Below are 24,089 nucleotides of genomic sequence, written 5' to 3'. Positions count from 1 at the left end.
CAAGTGCGGGTTAAAATATTTAGCTATTCCAATACAAGTTTCCGCAAAGGTATTTTCTAATAATAATTGCAGCAATAATTATATATAATCAAGATATGTCAACATGTTATTATATTGAATAGGTGTCTTGGGGGTACCTGCAAATTGCTGCAAAATGCACGAACAAAGCGCAGGAGTACTTTTGACAACCAAGGAATGCAATATGTAATGACAAGAAGGATTCATAAACAATGCAATAATTTAAGGAATAAGTCGTACAAAAAGTCTCCAAAGGTCTACTATTTTTGGAGACAAATATTTATTTGCCATGTCCTCAAACATTGAGAAAGTTGCATTCAGAGATACAAGTGTATAGCGGTATTTATGAGTGTCTATTTAAAACATTAGGTTCAGCTATTTCTTTTAAAAAGTATTAGTAGCAGATACTGAGTTTTGATGTTTGATGAAATACCATTATCTTCGGAATTGTTATATGATTGGATTGAATCTCATATTGTTGAAGTTGCAAAACAGTTATTCAGCTAGTATGGTTTAAATGTTCATCAACGTAAGTTCATTGTTATATTTAATAAGATTATCTGTTACATTAGCAAATGTCAACACTTATAAAGAGAGTCTATACCATACATAATATTTTAATGTATTTTGATTGAATATTAGTGTTATAATATTCTTCAAATAAAACTTGTGTAACATCCCAATATAATGTTTAAATTCAAGATATATTTGTTACCGACCTTGGGAATCAAAAATATTGCTTTTATCTTTTGATTCATAAACAATTGTATGTGCATAAAACATTATTCTGTTTATTGTAAACACTTTGTTGATCTTTCATGGCAATTTCAATGATAATGTTTTCATGATGGAACATGGCTAAATGTAATGTTATAAAACACTCGTACAGAAACTATTCGAAGGTTTTGTTAAATGCAACTTCACTATTAATTCATTAGATAGCGAAATAACTATTACATGCAGAATTAATAAAGAACAATGTCTCGTAAATGAGTTTTAATCCTAGGAATTTGAATTTCTCTCAATTTTGATATCAATATATATATTTTATGTTAATAGGACTTTTTTGTTTGTGAAGTATTTGTACTTTTTAACAAATTATTTGTTTTTTTCTTAACCATTTAAATTTTTGTATTATTTGTCATTCCTTCTAAATTTGTAATTTCATTGCGTGCTCCTGTGCTTGTAGTTTCTTCTTAGTTTTTAAGATTTTAATATATTAATATTAGTCATTAAGTAATTAATATTAGTCAGTTATTTGTGCTTAGTTTAGTTAAATACTTCTGTGATTTTCTTCATTTAGATATTTAGTTTTTGAAATATTATTTAAGCATAATTGTGAAATTATAATACTTTTATAATTATGTATAATAATTATTATATTTTCAACCATTCCATAACTGTAATTATAATTGTTAATATAAACATAATTTTAATTGTTCTTTAAACATATGTAATATCTTTGAAAATATATATTTTGTATTTCGTATGATTTGTTCTTATTTCCAATATTAAAAATTATTCAGGTTTTTGGGGCTGTATACGATACGTACAAATTAAGAAGTAAAACCAGGGGTAATTTAAATATTATACATGTGCTGCCATCTATTTTTAAAAATTTGTATTTCAATCGAGGTAACGTCCAACCGCCAGACATAGCGATCTATTATACTTGTTTATCTATGTCTATGACATAGCCTCATATCATAGCCTATGGTCTATGGTCGAACTATTTTGACAATGTAGACGCGCATTTGTACACAAACCTAACAAACATTTTGTGAATGTACATGCAGCTTCAGAAAATGACGGCATTTGGAATGTTTGTGTTTATCTGTCAAATATAACTCAGTTATTTCGAATTAAAGTATATGTTCATTATTATATATTTAAGTAAGTAAGAAATATTAAATGGCATTAGTAATTACTAATGTATTATTATTATTATCACTAATTACTAATTGACATCGTAGCTATGATATAGTTAGGTTGAATGCTGAATATGTCTGTGGTTTCTATAAGAAATCTAAACATTCTAATATTACGATGAATCCAGAAACGAATGAAGTAAATATAAAACAAGAACCTGCGCTTGAGGATTCTTTCAGTTATCCTGCAAGTGTATCTGAAAACTCAAAGACTCATAATGCTGAGGAATCTTCAGTAGTTATACATTATGATCTTGCTAATGTTAAATTCGAACCAATGCCTGAAGAGGAGCAGGAGCAAACTGACTTAGAACGTTTTATGAATTCAGAAGTCACTATAGAAAATGAAATTAAGCACGAATACTGTGCTGAAAATGAATATAAATGCGATAAATGCTCCTTCAATACATATTTGTTTTATACATTCCTAACTCATGTCAATATGTGCAGTGGGTCATCAGATTGTGAAGAAATTAAACTTAGCAATCAGCTTTCTGATCAATCGTTTATGTGTGAAATATCTGATGACATTGATTTACACAATATTCCTAATCAAACTTTAGCATGCCAAATTTGCGACAAAGTGTTTAAACATGCTGTTGCTTTAGATATTCATATGACCATTCATATTAAGGCGCCTCCTTTTTTGTGCTCACACTGTGATAAAACTTTTAGCCAATCAAATGATTTAAATATACACTTAGACAAACATTTTAATAGTTTTGTGAATAACATACATTTAAATGAAGAAGCACGAAATGAGGAAGAGCACATGAAAACGCACAAAGATAGAGATAAAATAAAAAATCATGGTTTAAATCAAACTGTAAAAATATGTTACATATGTAAAAAAGTATGTAAACATGCTAGTAATTTATCAATACACATGAGAACCCATACTGGAGAACAGCCTTTTAAATGTAAAATTTGTGACAGGACTTTTAATCACATTGGTAATCTCAAAAGTCATATAAACAGACATTCTGAAACAAAACTATCCGATGAGGTAGTAAAGAATGAAGTACTAGAAGAGAATCCTTGCAGTAAGAATGTTGAATGTGATATTTGCAAACGTACTTTTAAATATCCACGTAATTTAATTCGACATGTGAGTTCACACATAGAGATTACTCATAATACTATTAACACATGTCAAATCTGTTATGAAACATTTGATCACCCTTTACTATTAGACGTTCATATGAAGTTTCATTCGAACGAGTATCTTAATCACATACAAAATGTTAGTAGTAAACGTTTTAATAATTTAGCTGAAAAACCAAAACAGAAAACAGCAATTTTGTATAGATGTGAAATTTGTAATAAATCATATAAACACGCTAGCAACCTATCGACACACAAGAAAATTCATTTCAGAAAAAAGAAATTTCTTCAATGTACAATTTGCTGCAAAATGTTTAAAAAGTATAAAAATTTGAATATACACTTAAAAATACATGAGGATAATGAATTGTATAATTGTGTTGAAAATGATGGCAACGGCACAGTGAAATCTTTAATGAAATGCAATAAAGTGGTCGAAGACTTGGATCAACATTTGAAACAGCATACTGAAAGTAAGTTAATACTTTATTATTATTTAATAATCAACTCAGAAACCCTAAACACAATCATGTTATGCTCTCAGTTTAAAAAAATCCCATGAATAATATTAAACTTTTTTTCACAACATAATATTTTTACATCTCAGTCAGTCAGGTGCCTAAAACTAGGTGTAAGTGGCATAACAGTGTATGACATTATGCTTTAGGGCAAATTGCTGAAAAGGTTTGTGCGTGTTTCCATACAGAATCAGCCCCATCCTGATATTTAAATGATTTTGATGCCATTTTATAGGTCTTTTGGAAAAAAAACATATACCAATTTTCAACTTTCTAGATCATCATTTGGCAGAGATACCATTGAAAACATGTGAAAGTGGCTCATTTTTAAATTAAACATTGTAAATATTGGTACGTGACCCACAGAAATGTAAACAGAATTTGCGCTTATTATTAAAATAATAAAATATGTGATAATTAACTTCCCATAGGGTAAGATATTGTAATGGGCCGAAAATCGAAATTGAAAATTTTTACATTTCTCGACGTTTTGAAGGTTTCTGAACATTTTGGCATACCTTAGAAAAAATGGATGTGTGTGTGTGTGTATGTATGTATGGATACAATTTTTCGGTCACGTTTTCGGGCGCACGGATCAACCGATTTGAATGGTTCAAAAAACATTCGATTCCTATTGATAGGGAGATGCGCTGATTAGTTTTTGTCAAAGGCAGGTCCAGCAATTACTGAGATACGGAGTAAAGAGTGCAGGAAATACAAATCGAGTTTTTGAGAGAACGGAGTATCCGATTTGAATGATCTAAAAAACATTCAATTTGTAATGATTGGGAGAAGAGCTGATTAGTTTTTGGCAAATATATGTCCAGCCATTTCGAAGATACAGAATAATAAATGTGCAAAAAATGATAGTTTTTGCGAGAACTTTTTGCTTGTTTTAACAAAATAATTGCTTTTGAAAAAAAAAATTGTTTCAATTTTTTGCACATCGAAAATAATTCAGATTTTAGTTTTAATTCTAATTAAAGTTCTAATATACTTTAAACAAATAATTTTAACTTTGCAATTTAGTTTATATAATTCTTATAAATATTAGACAATGTTACAATAATCATAATAATCTATCTGAAAACTTAAGGCACGATGCCATACACCCCACTAGTTGGATGTGCGTTTGTATATGAGTCGTTTTTGACCACCAAATGGCATTTGTTTAACAATTTTTTCATTCCGACAAAACAAATAAAATGTTTTTTGATTCATTGAAATCGGACGCTCTATTCTGTCATAAACTGAATTGCGCTTTTTAGCACTTTTTGCCCCGTTTATTCGAAACGGCTGGACCTGCGTTTGCCAGAAACTAATCACGTCCCTACATTAATACGAATCGAACTTTTTTTTAATTATTCAAGTCCGGTTGATCCGTGTTCACGAAATCGTCGACGAAAATTTGTATCTTTGTATCGCACACAACCTTTGAATTGAACGTAAAGATATATAAAAAAAATAATTTTTGATTTTTTTGCAATTACTATAATTTACCCTATAGGCAGTTAATAAGATACAGAAAACATTCCATTCAAATTGATAGGGCGACGTGCTGGTTAGTTTTTGGCAAAGACAGGCTCACCATTGCGAGAGATACGCTAAAACTTACAGTTTTTGAGAAAACGGAGCATTTGATTCAAATGATTTGCTTCTGTCTCAAGCAAAAATCTCAAGCTCACTTATACATATACTTGAGATAAATAATTTAAACATTGCAATTTAGATTAAATAATTCTTAGAAATATGAGATAATAATAATGGTTAGTACTGCCCTAAGGCAGATCTGCGAGCTGAGTTAAAATCAAACTCGATTCAGGGAAAAAGTAGTGTAAGAGTTTTTCCCATTTCCATTTCACACCGCAGTGTTCGAGATGGGCTTATTTTGGCTTTAAATATGAGATGAGGCTCTTCAAATCTAACTCCGCTTGATTAAGTTTTGTTTATTTACTTTTCATGTGAATATATATATATATATATATATATATATATACTAGCCGGCCCGACAGACTTCGTCCTGTCAAAAAATTGTAATGTGGCGGTGTTTTGTGTCTACCTTTTTCTATTCTTTGCAAAAAAATTATCCTGAATTAAAAGTAAGTAATTTTAATAATGTAAATCATAATTCAAAAATCGGGTCAATTTTCATTGTAGTGCTTTGTGATAAACGATGTTTTTTGTTTGATTACCTGACTCATAGACAAAAAAATCTGATGGTTTTCCAATACGGGAATAAACAACATACAATTTTCCATGTGAGAAACATGGGTTTTCTAAATTAATACCACAAACACTTAATGATACCATAAACGCACTGGAAACGCATTGGGATGCATGGTGCGAGAACATCTTCTGCTTTATACTATTCTTTGAATATAGTTGGTCGATATTTCGCAACATTATAATTGCCGATCCAACCTTTAATTGAAGATTGTGAGGTGACCATCCAAGCAAATCCAGCAAGTTTAAAATCTCCGGTGGATCGTTTTGGTTAGTTGCCGAATCAACTGATTTGCCTGTAATTTGTTCTTGAATTTTGAAATTTAATTAATTTACATCAATGTTTTTGGCTGCCAATATAGCTTGATTAATAGAAAGATATTTCTATGTTTATATAAATATATTCAAAATTAGATTATCAAAAACTACACAAAATGTCATGACATAGATCATTGTTTTTTATACAAATTGCGTTGCCTACTCGATTAAAGAAGAAAAGGGCTATTTTTAGGGTTTTCCCGGCAATTATTCATTTTTTTCTCGCCGTAACAACCATCCTTGGACATCAACGAACATTTTAAAAAAAGAATTGGCCAAATTGGTCCAGGCGTTGTTGAGTTATGCGCTTACCAACACATTTTGCGATCCATTTTTATATATATATATATATATATATATATATATATATTGCCACGCAATTTATAATTATCTCTATCAGGGCTTCTTATACTTATGTCCTTTGCGAGCCCATTCATGATTGCGAAGTTCTTGGCGACCCCATTTATAATGGTAAGTTTCTTGACGGTCCCACACATATAAAAAAAAATATATTTTTAAAAGATGTATTTATTTGGTAACAATAGACACACACACATATATATATATATATATATATTATATATATATATATACATACATATATATATATATATATATATATTATATATATATATATATATATATATATATATATATATACATAGCTGGGCATTAACTCGTTAATCCGTTAATCGTTAATTAACGAAGTTAACATTTTGATTAACGGATTAACTTTTAAGTTAACTTTTAAAAATGTTAACGGACACGTTAACTTCCGTTAAAATGCGAGAAATCCGTCAATCGTTAATCCAATGCCTACTATTTACCGCACGGCACAGCTTTAGCCAATGCCTTATTAAACGGCATAGAGAAAAGATTTGGACTACTCCTGAATGATGAACAGTGCCAACTTGCCGCGGCATTTCACCCAAGTTTCGGTTAATGTGGCTGAAAACGTATGACAGCAGTAGAGAGGAATGCAGAAACTATAAACTATTGGACAAAAAATTAATTTTTTTTGAAAAAAAAAATGTTTTCTTTATTTTGACCTATTTTGGAAGATCTGAACTTTTTTTCAAAGCAATTTTACTGCTTTAGGACTGCATAGATACAAAATATAAAGCGCGTAAGCGCCGCGTCGCTGTCTAAAGGATAAACATTGGTACGGAACCCATAGGAATGTAAATAAAATTTATACTTATTGTTAAAATCTCTATAAAATATCTGATAATTTGATGTGCATATGTCTAATGATCATTTTGACCGCCAAATGGCATTTTTTTTTTTTACTTTTTTCATTAGATCTCCGAAACCGCTAGACCTGCCTTCATGAAAAATTGATCAGTTCTTCATAATTGTCAATACAAGTAAAATGTTTTTTGAATTATTAAAATCGGACGCTCCGTTCTCTTAAAAACTGAGTTACCGTTTTTGGCTCAATTTTGCCCCATATCTTCGGAACGGCTAGACCTGCCTTTGCCAAAAACTAATCAGCACGTCTTCTTATCAATACGAATCGAATGTTTTTTGAATTATTCAAATCGGTTGATCCGTGTTCCCGAAATCGTCGACGAAAATTTGTATCCGAATACACATACATACACACACACATACATCCATTTTTTCTAAGGTATGCCAAAATATTCAGAAACCTTTGAAACGTCGAGAAATGCAAAAATAGTTGACCAATAGCGTTATCACGGTATGTGATAATTGTGCCATTTTCCTTATACACACGGAAGTGTGCATAAAACGCGCCATGGGTTAAATTACACATTTGAATTATACAAGTATTTTGTTTTATTCATAACCTGTTAACTTCCAGAACCTAAACTAATAAGTATTTTAAGTTCACTAACGCAACGATATAAAAATGTAATTTTACACATATTAACGGATTAACGATTAACGTTAACTTGCGTTAATTCTTCCGAAATGTAACGCTTTAACGTTTAACGAAGTTAACTTTTTTTGTAGCGGATTAACGATTAACGAAGTTAACTATATATATATATATATATATATATATATATATATATATATATATATATATGAAAATATATAGTTTAAGAATTTGTTAAGAACATACAAAAATCAAGACGTGATGTTATAAAACCATATAAATATTTGACATTGAAATCTTTCGCAACCCCAGAATTTTCCTACGCAATCTCTATTTGGGGTCGCGACCCGTAGTTTAAGAAGCACTGGTCAATACGATACGAACAATAAAGGTTACAGTGTTTATAGAAATATACGAGGGTGAGCTGAAAAGTTTCCAACCTAACAATGATACAAGAATTTTCTTAATTTTTTTATTTATATTTTTGCATTAACTCCTTGAAACTCTACACCCTTCTCTCAGTGATGCTGTCACCTCTGTAACTCATTCAAATAGTACTTGGCAAATTTCGGTGCAAAAAATTTTCACAAAAGTCATTCTACTCGTTTGATAAAAAAAAATTTCAGATGAGGAAATAAAAAAACGTCAGATCTAGTGAGTAAGGAGCATGGTCAAGCAGTTCCAACCGTAACTGGTAGATTTTTGCCATGGCGAAAACAGTATTTTGTTTCCGGCAAATGTGGTCGTTTTTCGAAATTTGTGCCTTTAGCTCGTCAAGTAATGACGTTTTCAGAACCGTCACACTCCCAGCCGAAATAACTGTTTTTGTTCTTTTTGTAGTTGTTTTCCATTTTTGTTTTAGACATATAATGGTGAATTCAAGATTTCCCTGCAGTAATTAATTGTTGAAACAGTATAAAGCGTTGAAAATATTCATTCGAACATGTCTTTGGTGTAACGAGAGCAAATGTGCGGATGGCTTTTTCATGTGTAACTTTTCTTTTAACATTTGACAAACACATTTTTGGGCAGCTTCATAACCTCTTCTATCTTTCTTACTTTGTCTCGCTAGTCTTACATAATTTCATGAACTTTAGCAATGTTATGTCATGTCACGTCATCGTCTCCCAAGCTCTTACTGCCTCGTTTAAATTCAACTTAAAAAAATTTACTGTGGCGAATGATGGTGCTTTTATTTGTGTATTCGTATTGCCCTTCAAAAACAAATATTCAACAACAGCTCTATACTCAGCATGCTCTATTTTCACAAAAACACTTACATGTACTTACTCAAACGGCTGTGGATTGAAAACGGAGCATCCAAAATGGCCAAAAATTTGATAAAAGATGCATAACTTTATTGACCAGTTTTTATTGATGATTGCCACTCTTTTCCGTATTGAGGTCAGAAAATTTTTAGCCCACCCTCGTATTTGGAAACATTCAAAATTTCTCGAATATTTTATTTTAGCACGGAAAGTTCCAGCACTTTGCTTTAAGGCACCATGACATGCACCACTAATTTGTTTTTATTTGTTCTTATATAATCAAATACTGTAATAAATATTTATAAGTACATATTAATTTATTACAAGTGTGGTATTTTTGTCTAGATAATCGAGAAATCCAAATAAGGACATTAGATAATTTAATCGAAAACTCTGAACAAGAAATTATAAAATCATCTATTAAACATTCGAAGAAGAAAAGACGAAGACGCAGTGCCTATGAAAGAAATGCATTTATATTCCGTCGCAAGAAAAAACCTACACGATGCTTAAAATGCAATATTTGCAGTAAAACATTTAATATTTTGCATCTCTTTATAAATCACAGGAAGGAACATGAAAAAAACAATTTATTGAATGAAAATATATTTGATTCGACAAATCGTGGAATGGATGATGAAGCATTATTAAATTATACAATAGATCAAACAGAATCACAACTGCCTCATAATATAAATTATGAATATGATACATCAAGAAGAAAGTCAGTTCTTTGTGGAGACATAAAGGTGAAAGAATCACATTCAGGGATTGAATGTGAAAGTAAATGTTTGCCAGATTTAGATACTTGTGAAGACAAAATTGTTGATGAAGTAAGAAGTCGTTTTAATTTAACACAAGAGGCATGTGTTAAAAGAGAGGCATTAATATGTTCTGATCAAAGTACACAAAATCAATGCATATCGCAATTAGATGATTCACATTATCAAGAAACAAACAAATTACATGTTCCAGTTGGAACGAAAAGAAAATATGTTGTCCCTGATATAAGCCCACAAATTCAAACTAAAAGTCAAACCAGTAAAAGACGAAGAAAATCAATTTGCTCAGAAAACCCTAAAGAGATTGTATATTCAACCTTATATCAAAATGAAGCACAACTGACTTCTGATGTGAATAATAAAAAGAAATCAGTTCTTAGTAGAAACATGACGGGGGAAAAGCAAAGTTCAGATGAAAATCAGCAAGACAAATCTAAAATCATCAAAACAGATAAATCATGTGTAAATCGAATGCGAATCGAAGCTGTGGCACCTACATCTCCACAAATTTGTAAATTCTGCAGCTTATCATTTGATCAATTAAGTGAGTTAAGAAGACATCTCAAGGAAATTCATGCTAGAGAAGAATCATCAGTTGGAAATCTTGGCCTAGAAAATAGTTTTAATTGTCACTTTTGTCATGAGATATTCAAATCGCTGCCAATTTTTTTGGATCACTTGAATAAACATATGAGACAATTAATTCATGCTGAGACTTTTCTGGATAAGCATAATGATATGCAGTCTACAAGTTCAACAATTGTACAAAATGATGCAGACATTTTGATTAAGCAAACATCTAGCGCTGTTTTAAATGCTAATATAAATTTTTACATATCCAATGATTATAATGAACATACCGTGCAGAATCATCTTATTTCAGAAGACTTCATTGATCTAGAAAAACCATTAGATGGTTCTTCAAAGAATAATCTTTTTATCCCTCATATTTCAAATAACCCAGAGGCTAAAAAAGTAACAAGTTTAATAAACAATTTATCTCAAGAAACAAATATCATTCAAGAAAACCTTTTTGAAAATGATGAAATTAGGAATCTATATGAAAATGCTGATGTGACATCTCAAGAAACAAGTATTCCTCAACAATTGCCTTCAAAAAATCATAAAATTCAGTTTCTATATACAAATAATGATGAAAAATCTCAAGAGGATAATACCCTTCAAAGAAATCTTTCTGAGAATGATAAAATACAGAATGCACATAAAGATGTTGATGCCAACAGTGTAAAAACGCGGACTAATTCAAATGATGTAATACCTGAATGCAATGAAACTTTCAACAAAGTTTGCAACATGGCATTAGAACCGTGTCAAAGAATAGTAATATTCCAAGATTCTCCAAAAGATCTTGAAGTATTAGATTCACAAACAAATGTGAAAACTTCAAATGTAATCCAAGATGAAGTTTCACATGATACATCTAAGAGTTATGACCCTGGTGAAATTGATCTGTCCCCAAATTCCAGTGATCAATCAAATGCTGAAAATGGAACAATATGTACAATAAACTTCTCTGATTACAAGCCATCTGAGAAAAAGTTATCTCAAGAAACAAATATCCTTCAAAAAAAACTTTTGAAAAATGATAACATTGTTTCTTCTAATGTAACATTAGAATCTTGTCAAAGAAACTTAATATTCCAAGATGGACTAAAGGGCCTTGAAGTATCAGATTCAACAAATATAACAACTCTAAATTATTTAACCCAAAATGGAAAGTCAAATGATATTACTAAGAGTCATGACCAGCAGTGTGTAGATTACATTGAAACATTTGCTCTTCAAAATGAAATTGAATTCTCTGAGAAACAAACAAACTCTTCAGATAATGATGATATCCTAATTGACTCAAATGATATTTTACAATGCACCATCTGTAACAGGACTTTTATTAAAAATTGTCATTTAGCACGTCACATGAATTCACATTTACGAAAGAATAAAATGTTACAAAACAGTTTAAATGGTAGCAAAATTTATGAAATTGACAACGCGACATCCAGTAGTCTTCCGGAGAATAGATTGGTGTCTTTAATGAAAACATCAAGCGAAATCGAGACTTCAACTTCATTTAGCGATTCAACATTCAAATGCAATGAAACTTTCAACAAAGTTTGCAACGTGGCATTAGAATCATGTCAAAAAATAGTAATATTCCAAGATTCTCCAAAGGATCTTGAAGTATTAGAATTACAAACAAATATAAAAACTTCAAATGTGATCCAAGATGAGGTTTCACATGATACATCTAAGAGTTATGACCCTGGTGAAATTGATCTGTCTCCAAATTCCAGTGATCGATCAAATGCTGAAAATAGAACAATATGTACAATAATTGTCTCTGATAACAAGTCATCTGAGAAAAAATTATCTCAAGAAACAAATAGTCTTCAAGAAAAACTTTTGAAAAATGATAAAATTGTTTCTCCTAATGTAACAGAATCTTGTCGAAGAAACATAATTTTCCAAGATGAACTAAAAGATCTTGAAGTATCAGATTCAACAAATATAACAACTCTAAATTATTTAGGCCAAAATGAAAAGTCAAGTGATATTACTAAGAGTCATGACCAGCATTGTGCAGATTACGTTGAAACGGTTACTTTTCAAAATGAAATTGGAATCTCTGAGAAACAACTATCGAAAAATTTTACCTTTTTATCTTTAGATATTGCTCCAAACTGTAAAGATAATGATGATATCCCAATTGACTCAAATGATATTTTACAATGCACCATATGTAACAGGACTTTTAATAAAAATTGTCATTTAGCACGTCATGTGAATTCACATTTACGAAAGAGTGAAACATTACAAAATAGTTTAAATGATAGCAAAATTGATGAAATTGATGACGCAACATCCAGTAGTATATCGGAAGATAGATTGGTGTCTTTAAAGAAAACATCAAGCGAAATTGAGACTTCAATTCCATATAGCGATTTAACATTCAAATCAACAAATATCCCAATTTCCAACAAAGAAAAAGAGCTTTCGGCGTACGATAATCAAGATGATGACATCAGCAAAGTTAAATTACCTTCTTCGGATATCGCGGAGGATTGTATTATACAGTCTAGCTCGATGGTGCATTATGACATTTTACAAACTGGCAAAGCAATATATAATAAATATACAAAAGATTATGAACTTGATTCAATAATTGTCTCCACAGAGTTAAGTTTGGTATCTACTAATAAAAGTCTTGAAAATAATCTAAACAAGTCAATTATAAATTTAAGAAAATCTAAGAATAATGACATATTTGTTGACAACCTTTTCAATGCTTCGATTTCGAACGACCCTGAAAATTCAAGTTTTACAAATGAGCATGCTTTTGCAAATCATAAATTAGGATTAGTATCACCAGTTATTCATAAATGCAAAGTATGCAGAAGAACGTTTCCTAAATTGTGTCATTTAATGCGTCATACAAATGCACAAACATGCAGGAAAAAATATTTTGAAGATGATTTTGACAATGATGTGACAACAAAAGACATACAACAAGTAATTGAAGATTTAGATGATCATCTATCAAATGCGAATAAAAAGGTTATTACAACCAAATCATCTGATTTAAATAGATCTGCTGGCTCCAGTACTCAGTGTGATACATGTAATAGAAGTTTTTCTAAATCTTGCCATTTGATTCGGCATCGGAATTCACAGACATGCAAAAGAAAATTAAATTTTGCGGCAGATTCAGGGGACTGTGAAGAAGATATAGTTGCAGAAAAATATAATGCAGGTTTGTGATAAAATATAAGTATTTAGCAGTATTTACCTTGAAAATATCGGTATTTTTAGTATTGAAATATAATAATTGATACATGTCACACTTAAGTTTCTGCGAACCGTTTAGACATTTTAAGCTTTAAATCTCAGTTGTCTAAAACAGATGTTTCTTTAAGTCGTTCTATGGTAAGGAGGGCGGGCAACACAGGTATACCGAAAAACCGATATATCGTCTAGATTTTTGGCGTTATTAATACCGGTATTCACCTTAAAAATATCAATATGTAAGGTATTGAAACATATGCGCTAGTTGATACTTGTAACAATTGAGTTTGAGTTTCTCGAAATCATTCAAATTTCAAACCTTATAATCGCTCACAGGTTAAGGGGGGAGCTTGCTTTTTTGAGGAATTTTTAGGGAAGGAAATAAATATTTAACTGAAACGAAACTTGCAGGTTTTATTGTTATATATTTCAACATTCTCCTCAATTTTTTTCATTAAAATATATGGCATAATATGCCGGGTACAAGCATGTTGCCGATGCGCCACGAGCGTGCAGGTGTCATTTGGCGGGAAAGATGCAGGTCACAATTTCCATCCGAAACAAAAAAATCAAAAGAAATATATATTTTCAATAGTATAAATTCTAGTTGAACCTAAAAAATCCAGAAGAAAATGAGAAATTCGCCAATTTTTCGCAGCTTGAAAAAAAAAATCATGTTTTTTGATAAAAATTCCACTGTAGATTGTTTAAAGAGTGGGTTAATTATAACTTTTTTTAAGTTTTTTTTTTAGGTTCAACTAGAATAGAATTTAATTCTGAATACAATGAATTTTGTCTGATTGCGATAGGACGCTTAGTTTTTTTTCAATATTTGCCACCAATTAGGAAGAATCGGAAAAAATTTTCGTTCCGCTAGTATACATGCTTGACGCTTGCTTACTATTTATTCTGTAATTCCGAAAATAATTTGAATTTGTTTCTGAAATTTTAGGGATATATTCTTGGCCAGTTTTGGAAGATACTTTTGCAAAAAAATCAATTTTTATAAGCCTCTAAAGCAGGTTTCCTCCTTAAGTCATTCTGTTGTGTGTAACTATAACATTATCGGTCCTTCATTAAATATTTATTGCTTCACAAAGGAATTCAAGTTGTGTCTTAATAAATATAATCGGACTATGATAATGATGTTTATTTTCTTTTATATAAAATTGTAGCGGTTTTTTAACATCAAAATCAACAATATAAAGTCTATCACTGGGTAATCTTTATTTTTATTCTAACCTTAAACATAGCAATCATATTTACTAAATGTTTTTTTTATTAAGAACAGATTGTAATCAAATCTTTATTTCTCAATAAATAACACTCAACAATTAAGTATAAAATATTATTTTACGAAAAAGTATCACATTTGGAAAATAGTATAGCACCAATGTATTGTCTTAAATGAAATTAATGAACAATTATAGAATGTTATTATTTTTCCAGATTATAGATTGGTATCGAAAAATTACTTTTCTAAACTTTTTAGGAATGTTGAAAATTATATTGATTTAAATCAGATTTCTGGAATACAATTTAATAATATTGTAATATGATCCTCAATGAATTTTTTGTCTTCATTGCACAAACGCTTCAATTTAGTGAAAAGTACTCAATATTCGGTACTGTGTAGTATCGACACTTTTGCCACTATACTTTTTTATGAATATTTATTGGCAAAAGCATGTAAATCATATGAAAATTTATTAACAATATCGTCAACAGATGTAAAGTAAGCGCTTTTTATGGGGTTGTATACAGTTAGGAGGGCGAAAAAAAGTGAATTACCTGAGGGGTTTTTTTCGAAAACTATTAAATTTATTAATACAAAAATTTATACATATATTATGGCGGCTTTTAGCTATATTTTAAAAATAATTACTTGTAATATTTATTTGAAAGCTACAGCTGATATCTGGAAGCGCCTCTCGAAAAATACGTTTTGCGGTGACCCGGTTAAGAAACGGCTTCGCCGATTTTTGTCTGCGATTCAGAATTTTTGGCTAAAACGTGGACGAAGAATTTTTCACTTTTCTGCTAATAACAAAGAAACGCCTCAGCGATCGTGCTTATTGTTTTATCGAATGGTTTTTAAATTTTGGAAATCGACTCTACCGTTTTTGAGAAAACGACGATGAAAAGTCTAATTTTAACAAACGTCAAATAAATGCTACTCATTTATTCACACTTTGATGAATTTGTAAAATTAAACGACTGTCGTAGGGCCGTAATATTTTAGTATGTTCTAGAATACAGGATATCTATCGCCAAAAAAAAAATCATAAAACTAGTCGAAATATTTTTCCTCAACAGTTAATTACAAGAACTTGATACCCAACCGATATAATCTTCCAAACGGTTTTTAAATTTTCAGAATAGATTCAGAATTGCGGGCTAAAACAAGAACGTTTTTTTTATTTTTTTGCTATTTTGTGCGACCGATCGTCGCGCAAAACTGACAAACGCTTATCGAGTTACTTCGAATGGCTTTTAAATTTTGAAATCGGTTCAGCCGTTTTTGACGAAAGGGTCAAAATTGGGCTTACATACACACATACTTTTTCAAAATTTGGTCTCATTCGACTCAGAATGAGACTTGAAACGTCGGAAAACATAAAATTAGAGAATCGGATTTTTTTATGAAAACAAACTTCTTCGGAAATTAAAAACAAATCGATTAAGTCGCTCAAAATATAAGCACCAAAATAAAATTGAGGTTAAGCTACAATACGTTGGTTCAGATATGTTTTTTGAAAACTTCTTATAGTTTGCATAGAAAATAATAATCACGCACTTTTATTAATATATTATTACAATATTAAGTTCGATTAAAATGAATTTTCAGATAATCTCCAAGAGGCAACGATTTTGAATGAAAATCAAGTAAACTGTCGAAAAATTTCAAATAACACAGATAGAAACATTATTCAATGTAAATTGTGCAGGAGAATTTTTAGCAAAATTTGTCACCTCGGACGTCATGTCAGATCATATTCGTGTAAGCTCATAACAAGTCAATTTACTGACTTCAAGAATGAATCAGTTGATGCTACAAAAAGGACGCCTTCATTATCGGAATGTGAAGTTATAAAAAAAGTATCTAGGAAAAAAAATTATGATCCCACAAATAGCTATTTGAATGACGTAGAAGCAAAATCAAGTCAATTCGATACAGAAACTTTTGAATGTGGTATATGCTTCAGAACTTTTACCAAAAGTTGTTATTTAGCCAAGCATTTAAATGCTCACCATCGTAAATTAATCTCAAATAGTGTAAAGGATAAGCCAAAACAAAAAATGTACAAATGCAAGTATTGTAAAAAAAGATTTAAAAAGCTGTTGAAATTGATTAAGCATGCGAAATTTCATAGTGATGAATCAAATGTTGGTTGTGATAATAAATTAATAGAAAATAATATTAAAGCAATTGATGATAAAATTTATGGTAATTCTCCAATAAATTTAGTTAATCAAGACGAAATACATTGTGTAAAAACAAATCTAAATAGTATGAATTTTCAAAGCGGTAAAAAAAGAGATGAACGTGTTGGACAGACACATTATGTTCACAAAATAAATGAAGATTCGAGTGAAGAAAAAAATCCTTGTAAACATATAGTTAAAAATATACCTCACCGGAAAAAATACAAACATGTTTGTGAATTTTGTAATAAAGTTTTCAAACAGAACACTCGCTTGATTATCCACATGAGAACCCATACAGGAGAAAAACCTTTCGAATGCAGAGAATGCAACAAAAAGTTTTCATATTCGAATAGTTTTAACACACACTTAAAAAAGGCACACAAAAGAGTAGATACAAAACATAATATACACCCATGTGATATTTGCAGTGAAGAATTTAATATAGTAAAAGATTTATTTTTGCATTTACAAACACACACAGATACCAAACAGAGTTCTTCGTTCTATTATAACAAATATATTTTAAAAAGAAGGCTTTGCAAATGCCCTTATTGCAGTAAGGATTGTCATAATCCTTATAATTTAATTACACATTTGAGAATTCACACTGGAGATAAACCTTTTTCCTGTAGGTTCTGCGATAGCAAGTGTACCACTAAAGGAAATTTAAAAAAGCATTTAAAAATTAAACATTTTGAAAAAATGAAAATGACAGGAGATATTGTGGCGCAACAAGTGGAAATGTGAGGAAGAAAAAAAAAATTATTTGGAAAATGTAAAAAGTATTGAAATATCAAGAAAATTTATTAATAGATAAAAACAATTGTACTGCATTTCTTAAATATTTTATGCAAAAAATATTTGATAATAATTAGTGAAGAAGTGCTAACACGAATTGATATTCATTCTAAATAATTTATCTCATTTTATCAACTAGTCTCATTATTTCATATTAGATATAAGTGTTAAAAACTAACTAACCATACATAAATTAACATAATAACATTGCGTATTATTTATATAGTTTTAAATTATATTCAAATATTTTAATCATTAATTTTAATATTGAATAATTGAAATGTGGCACAGATTTAGTTTGTAGTATTTTAAACTTTGACAATTATTCATTTGGACTGTTATATGTAAATAAATAAAAAATCATATGATATGCTTTTATTTATCTGATTTAAAATTATTGTATATTCGCTATTAATAATGTGCTAAAAGCAATTTGAAATATATTCTATAGATCTATTCTGGAAAATTTAAAGAGTAAAATTTGATATCACAGTCAATTAACGTATTGAATGCGGTTTGTGTTCACTCTGTAAACACCGTGTGACCTGAGCGGCGGTAGCAATCTGAAATCCACAAGCTTGCCTTCAGCTGAAACGTTTTATTTAAAAACTAGTTTTATTGTCCCCTAATTCGACCTTATTATAAAGTGTTTTTTCGATATTGATATTTTTCTAGAAAGATAGAAGCTCTACTAAACTAAGAAAACGGAACTTGTTGAAAATAGATTCAAACTATAATAGAGTAATATAAAAAAGTGGAAAATGGGGAGTCAGGTTTTTGTTGTCAACGCATCTGATGAACTAGTGGACTAGTAGAAGGTTATTACGATAGTATAAATCTTAGTAAAACTTTGCTATATTATTCAATAATATTACATTGTACATCTGATTACCCAATGCAAGTAAAATTGATACATATACGATAATTATTGTTTGTTTCTTTCAAAAAATAATGGAACAGTATTTTGTGTATTGTTGATATAACTAATTCAATGGGAACTGGATTAAGTTCTCTCTATGAATTGAACATTGCCGTTAAAGTCATGCATGGTGAGGTTTATGGAAATGGAGTTTTATTTTGGAACAAAATCCTCGAGCTTTTTTTGTACTTTTCGGTGTCCATACTCTAAATTTAATTATTAGCTATGCAGAAATAAAGATACAGATATAATTAGTTTTTATGATGTCATTCAAGAAATTTATAGTTTTTTGCATCTTCTACTAATATTTGGACAGTACTTTTAAAATATATGGTCAAAATATATTTTGACGGTTTGACGATGTGTTTAAATGCACGATGCCTTTGCGCCGTGTATCGTTTGAAATTCTTAGAATATTGTAGCCTCTGGCCTATATCATTTACACAAGGGCTCTTTTTTATACCTAAATATTCTGTACACTCGACAATTATAATTTTAAGCCAGTTTAGACAATGCAGCGGGATATATAATTTAATCACCGCTGTTCTAGTAGTTTGAAGATACAATATAGATTCTATACAAAACGCAGTGTTTCATTCCGTAGTGATAAAATTTGGAATGGTTATCGCCAGATATCAATGATTTTATTACAGTCCGCTTCAAGATTTATTTCGGATGATAGGCAGCCAAACCAATATGTTAAAAATTTATTTTGCAAGAATAAATTAGGAGAAGTTTACAATATATAATATAATTTTATATATTGTAAAAAATAAAAAATTAAATAAAACCTTGAAAAAAAATGCATGCGGACGCTGAGGACTCTTGGCTCGGCCCTGGCTAGATTGCATAAATGTATTAATACGAATGTGTAAGCCGACCTTTTGAATAAAAAGTTAAAAAAAAAACAGTAAAGCAGAGGCGGTGGACACGTAAAAGTAGCGAAGTAACAAAAATTTCGAAAAAAGTATAAAACTACTTTCAAAGTTATAGGTGTTTGTGTTGACCATGTTAAAAAACAAGGTCCTTGCAGTGACAATCATAAGTCCTTGGAGCTTCGTCTAAGATCGATCGGATAAAAAAAAATAGTTAAAAAAAGTGTAAGAGTAAGCGCGTAAGATTCACGCACGATTGAAGTAAAACTTATTTGCTACTGTACAAAGTAGCAAAATTAAGTTAAGCAGAAATAAATACATCATATAACAATTTTGAATAATGTTTAGTAGTAATATGGTAACACTTGTGATGCACTCATTTATTAGCACATTATGTTGACTTATCTATGTTTATTAGTGTCAACCATTATACACATTTATATAATGATAAATTATAAATTATTTATTTATAATAGCATTAAAAATATATTTAATTTGTAAAAAAAAATGTTGTAATTAAAGTCAAATATGACATGATCGGTTTGTGATTGTAATTAGCATGTAGAAATGAACCATTATTAGAGAAATGAAGTAATTGCTAATTAAATTCTTTAATATTTGTTCACACAGTGGATTATGTTAAACAACGTCTGAACAAATATTATTTTTGCAACTTCACTCGTCATGTAGTTGTGTTTGAAAAACTTATGTAAACGTATGTAATTAAAATTAACATACATTCATTGACTACTTGTATTTTTTTTCACTGTTTCGCTGGCGATATAATCTCATTCATTGAACTGTAATAACCGTCTTGCCTAAAAATATTTTCCATTTTAATAACTTCAAAGATTTATAAAAACTACGAATAATATAGAAATAATTTCTAATCAATAAACTTAAGTTTAGTACACGGCATAAATATTTAATTTGTTTTATTATTTTCAAGGAACATGGTAAAATATTTCTCTGATTCAGGCATTTTTCATTAAATCAAGATTTGTACTACGATGTAACTATAAAATGTTTATTTATTTATGCCGATTTTCTTGTTGATATCGGTACGCATAGTTGCAAAATGTCCATTTATTTTTACCTACGAAGCATTCTGCCTTCCCGGGTGCTCACATTGGCGCGCTGATCTGCAACTTCCACGCGTGCAGCATCCAATTTTTCAGCATACCTATATGAATCAGATCTACAATTAAGTTCTAGGGTTCATTAATAATGATTATGTATATGTATGCAGCAATTTGTACTATAGTAGAACTAGTATTCACGGTTTGTCACGGTATTGACTCTCATTATTATTCTGATTGAATTCACATACACATCTTGAAAGTAAATTCTAATTGCTAAGATTGTTATAATTTAGTTTAATAGCTCTTGAAACATCAGGAAGTAAGGGAGAATAATTTTAAGAAGTATAGTTTTGTATCAAATAAAAACTTTGAGTATATCTTCCATATATATAAAAATAAGTCGGGTTTTCCTTCCTGACGAAATAACTCCAGAACGCACGAATCGATTTTGACAATTTTGCATTCGTTGGAAAGGTCTTGGGCTCCGCAAGGTTTATAGTTAAGAAAATTAGTTGTGCATGGCATCGTGCCTTAATGCAAGCTGCTGGAACTTCACGCACCGTAATTAAAAATTCGAGTAATGACATTAGTGAGAATTATCAGAATTATGCTAGGTTAAGTCAACGAGCAATTCTTGCCGCAAAGAATAATGATGTACACGCACTGAATTTTACCATTTAATCAAAAATTGCTGGCGATTTGGTGACATATCAATGATTCCGACTGGTCTTCCGTTTGACTTCAAACGATTGCAATATCCAGTTCGCCTTGCGTTCGCAATAACAAGTCGCAAGGCCAATCGCTTAGTGTTTGCGGGATAAATTTCAAATAGATTATTTAGAAAATCATTGTTTTTCACATGGGCAGTTATACGTTGCCTGTTCACGAGTTGAAAAACCATCCGCTTTGTTTGTGTTAACGTCAGACCAAAAAACAAAAAATGTGGTTTACCAAAGAGCACTTCAATGAAACGGATAATTTGCGGATTCACTTTCATTTACTTAGATAAGTTCAACTAAAAACACTTGATTTTTGTAATCGAAATAAATTCATTACTGTTGTATAATAAAATCAAATTTTTCCTTTTCAAATATAAAACAAGCAAAAAATTTCTTCATCTTTCTCACGAAACCATCTGGTGGCGAAACGGAGTTCGTCGGATTTGCTAGTTGTGTATATTATTTGACTATCAAATAGTTTATTTTATTACTATGGAGATTTAAAAAGATAATACTCTTTTATTTTCGGGAATTGATTATTGTATGTAATTAATTTTGAAATATCAAGAATATTTTCATATTATTCATACCTTTCTGAAAACCAGCTTCAATTGATCAATGCTAGGGCGGCAAAATTTCAGTGATGAATTGCATTTTTATCAGTGCCTTCGTGCGCTACTACGTTAAATTCATAAATTTGAACATTTTATTGTTTTGTTTGTTAAAGCATGGTTAAAGCTAAGCAAGCGCAAACTACAAAATGACAAAAAAGAATCAAAAATTTTAGTTTAGAAAAAAAGTCAAAATTTTTAGTGACAACAAAAAAATGTAAGTACTTTCAAATTTATACATTATTATTTTACAAAAACTTAAAGTAAAATTGTTCATATACAAACTATCACTTATGTAATTGTATTGTTTACCTTGCTTAACGCTATAAGTTTATGCATGTAATAAGAATGATATCAAACCCGATATATGAATTATTAATACAATTATATTATAAATATTATATGCATTAATGCTAATACAAAATATATTGATTAAAATAACACAAAAGAAATTAACCCTGAGGTGAGACTTAGGGCAGGGCTACACCTACTTACTTTTTTGATCCATTCCATCTTAAATATTTTCATAGCTCATTGTTTAACTAATTTATATACACAACAAATAAATGCTTTGAGAAATACATTAATTTGTGCTATTTTTAGCTCGACATTTCTGACTGACAGTTGTCATAAATCATATTGGCAATTTCGTATGTAATATATATGAAACACCTATGACGTATGGGCTACGTCAAAAATACGTCATAACTTTACGCATCTTACTTATTCGTAAATTTGAAGCAAAAGTTTACTTTTCTATTCAATTATTGTTTTTTATTTATAATTATATATTATATAATACATGTAAGATTTATAAATTAGTTTAAACAGTTGTAAAAGTATTTATAAAATGGAAATCGGCCCAAAAAATAAGAACAAACCCAAGATTTGGTAAAAAAATCAAGTACAAACCAAGGTTACTGATTTATAATTATAATTTTTGTATTAGGATTATTATATTTCTCAATTTCATTAAAAAATTATGAAGCATATTATTTTTATTATATTATAAACTTATTTTATATTTTTATTTATAGTTTTGTGCATTTATAATTTCTATTATTTATTTGTGTTTTTGTGATAAATTTAAATTTATTCAAACTGCAGTTTAAAGTTGCAATATATATTATGTTAAACATATAAATTCTACATATTTTTTTAATACAATTGCTAAATAAAAATGTAATTTCACTCATTATTTTGTGTTGAAATAACGCTTTGCATCAGTGATATCTGTGTGTCTTCCAGGTTACATAGCAGCCACGTCTGTTAACGAGACTCTCAGGGGGCAATTCTCCGATAAAATAGAAATGTAACATAGCTTTGTTATGGCAACGTTCTATTACGGTTTTCTTCTCTATATAAATCCTGAATCCTTAAAGAATGGGGCGTTATATATGCTATTTATATAAAGAATAGAGCATAACAATAGCATTGCGTAATATTTCTATTTTATCGGAAAATTGGTCTCTTATTTATGAATTAAAAAAAAAAGATAGAGCATTGCAAAAGTATTGGTGCTTCTGAATATATATTTAAGAATTTTTTGAATTTTCAGTTTAAACCATCTGTATTTGTTATTTTTATTTTTTAGGTGAAAAATCCAATCTTCAACAACCAAGTTAACCATCTGAGCGAATTTAATCAGAAAAAAATAGTAAAATAAACTGAAACTTAAAAAAACACGAAACGAAGGTAAAACCAACAAGAAAGTTGGCCTAAAGTCAAATACTTCCATAATAGAATAAGAGGAATAAAAATAGTAAAACTTGAGACACTAATCAAGACGAAATAAAAAAGTGTAGAATAGATTCCAAAAAGGTAAAAAAGATGAATGTAAACATTTTTAA

At 29.7% G+C, this 24,089-nt stretch overlaps 1 protein-coding gene across 1 annotated transcript; it reads left to right on the top strand.

The window, feature by feature from the left end:
* The first annotated feature begins 1,873 nt into the window (after nucleotides 1-1,873).
* On the top strand, nucleotides 1,874-23,865 carry LOC113388698. The gene is made up of 5 exons (XM_026626002.1): nucleotides 1,874-1,911; nucleotides 1,992-3,523; nucleotides 9,566-13,774; nucleotides 16,655-17,116; nucleotides 23,834-23,865. Exons 2-5 carry the CDS (start codon nucleotides 2,065-2,067, stop codon nucleotides 23,863-23,865), a joined length of 6,162 nt encoding a protein of 2,053 aa, XP_026481787.1. The 5' UTR covers nucleotides 1,874-1,911; nucleotides 1,992-2,064.
* Nucleotides 23,866-24,089: the final 224 nt, after the last annotated feature.

This window comes from Ctenocephalides felis, unplaced genomic scaffold, assembly GCF_003426905.1.
Source record: "Ctenocephalides felis isolate EL2017-DRISC unplaced genomic scaffold, ASM342690v1 CF-g0.4_SCAFFOLD_00845, whole genome shotgun sequence".
In the NCBI taxonomy this organism is placed as follows: Eukaryota; Metazoa; Arthropoda; class Insecta; order Siphonaptera; family Pulicidae; genus Ctenocephalides; species Ctenocephalides felis.
This window is presented reverse-complemented; position numbering and strand designations above follow the sequence as displayed.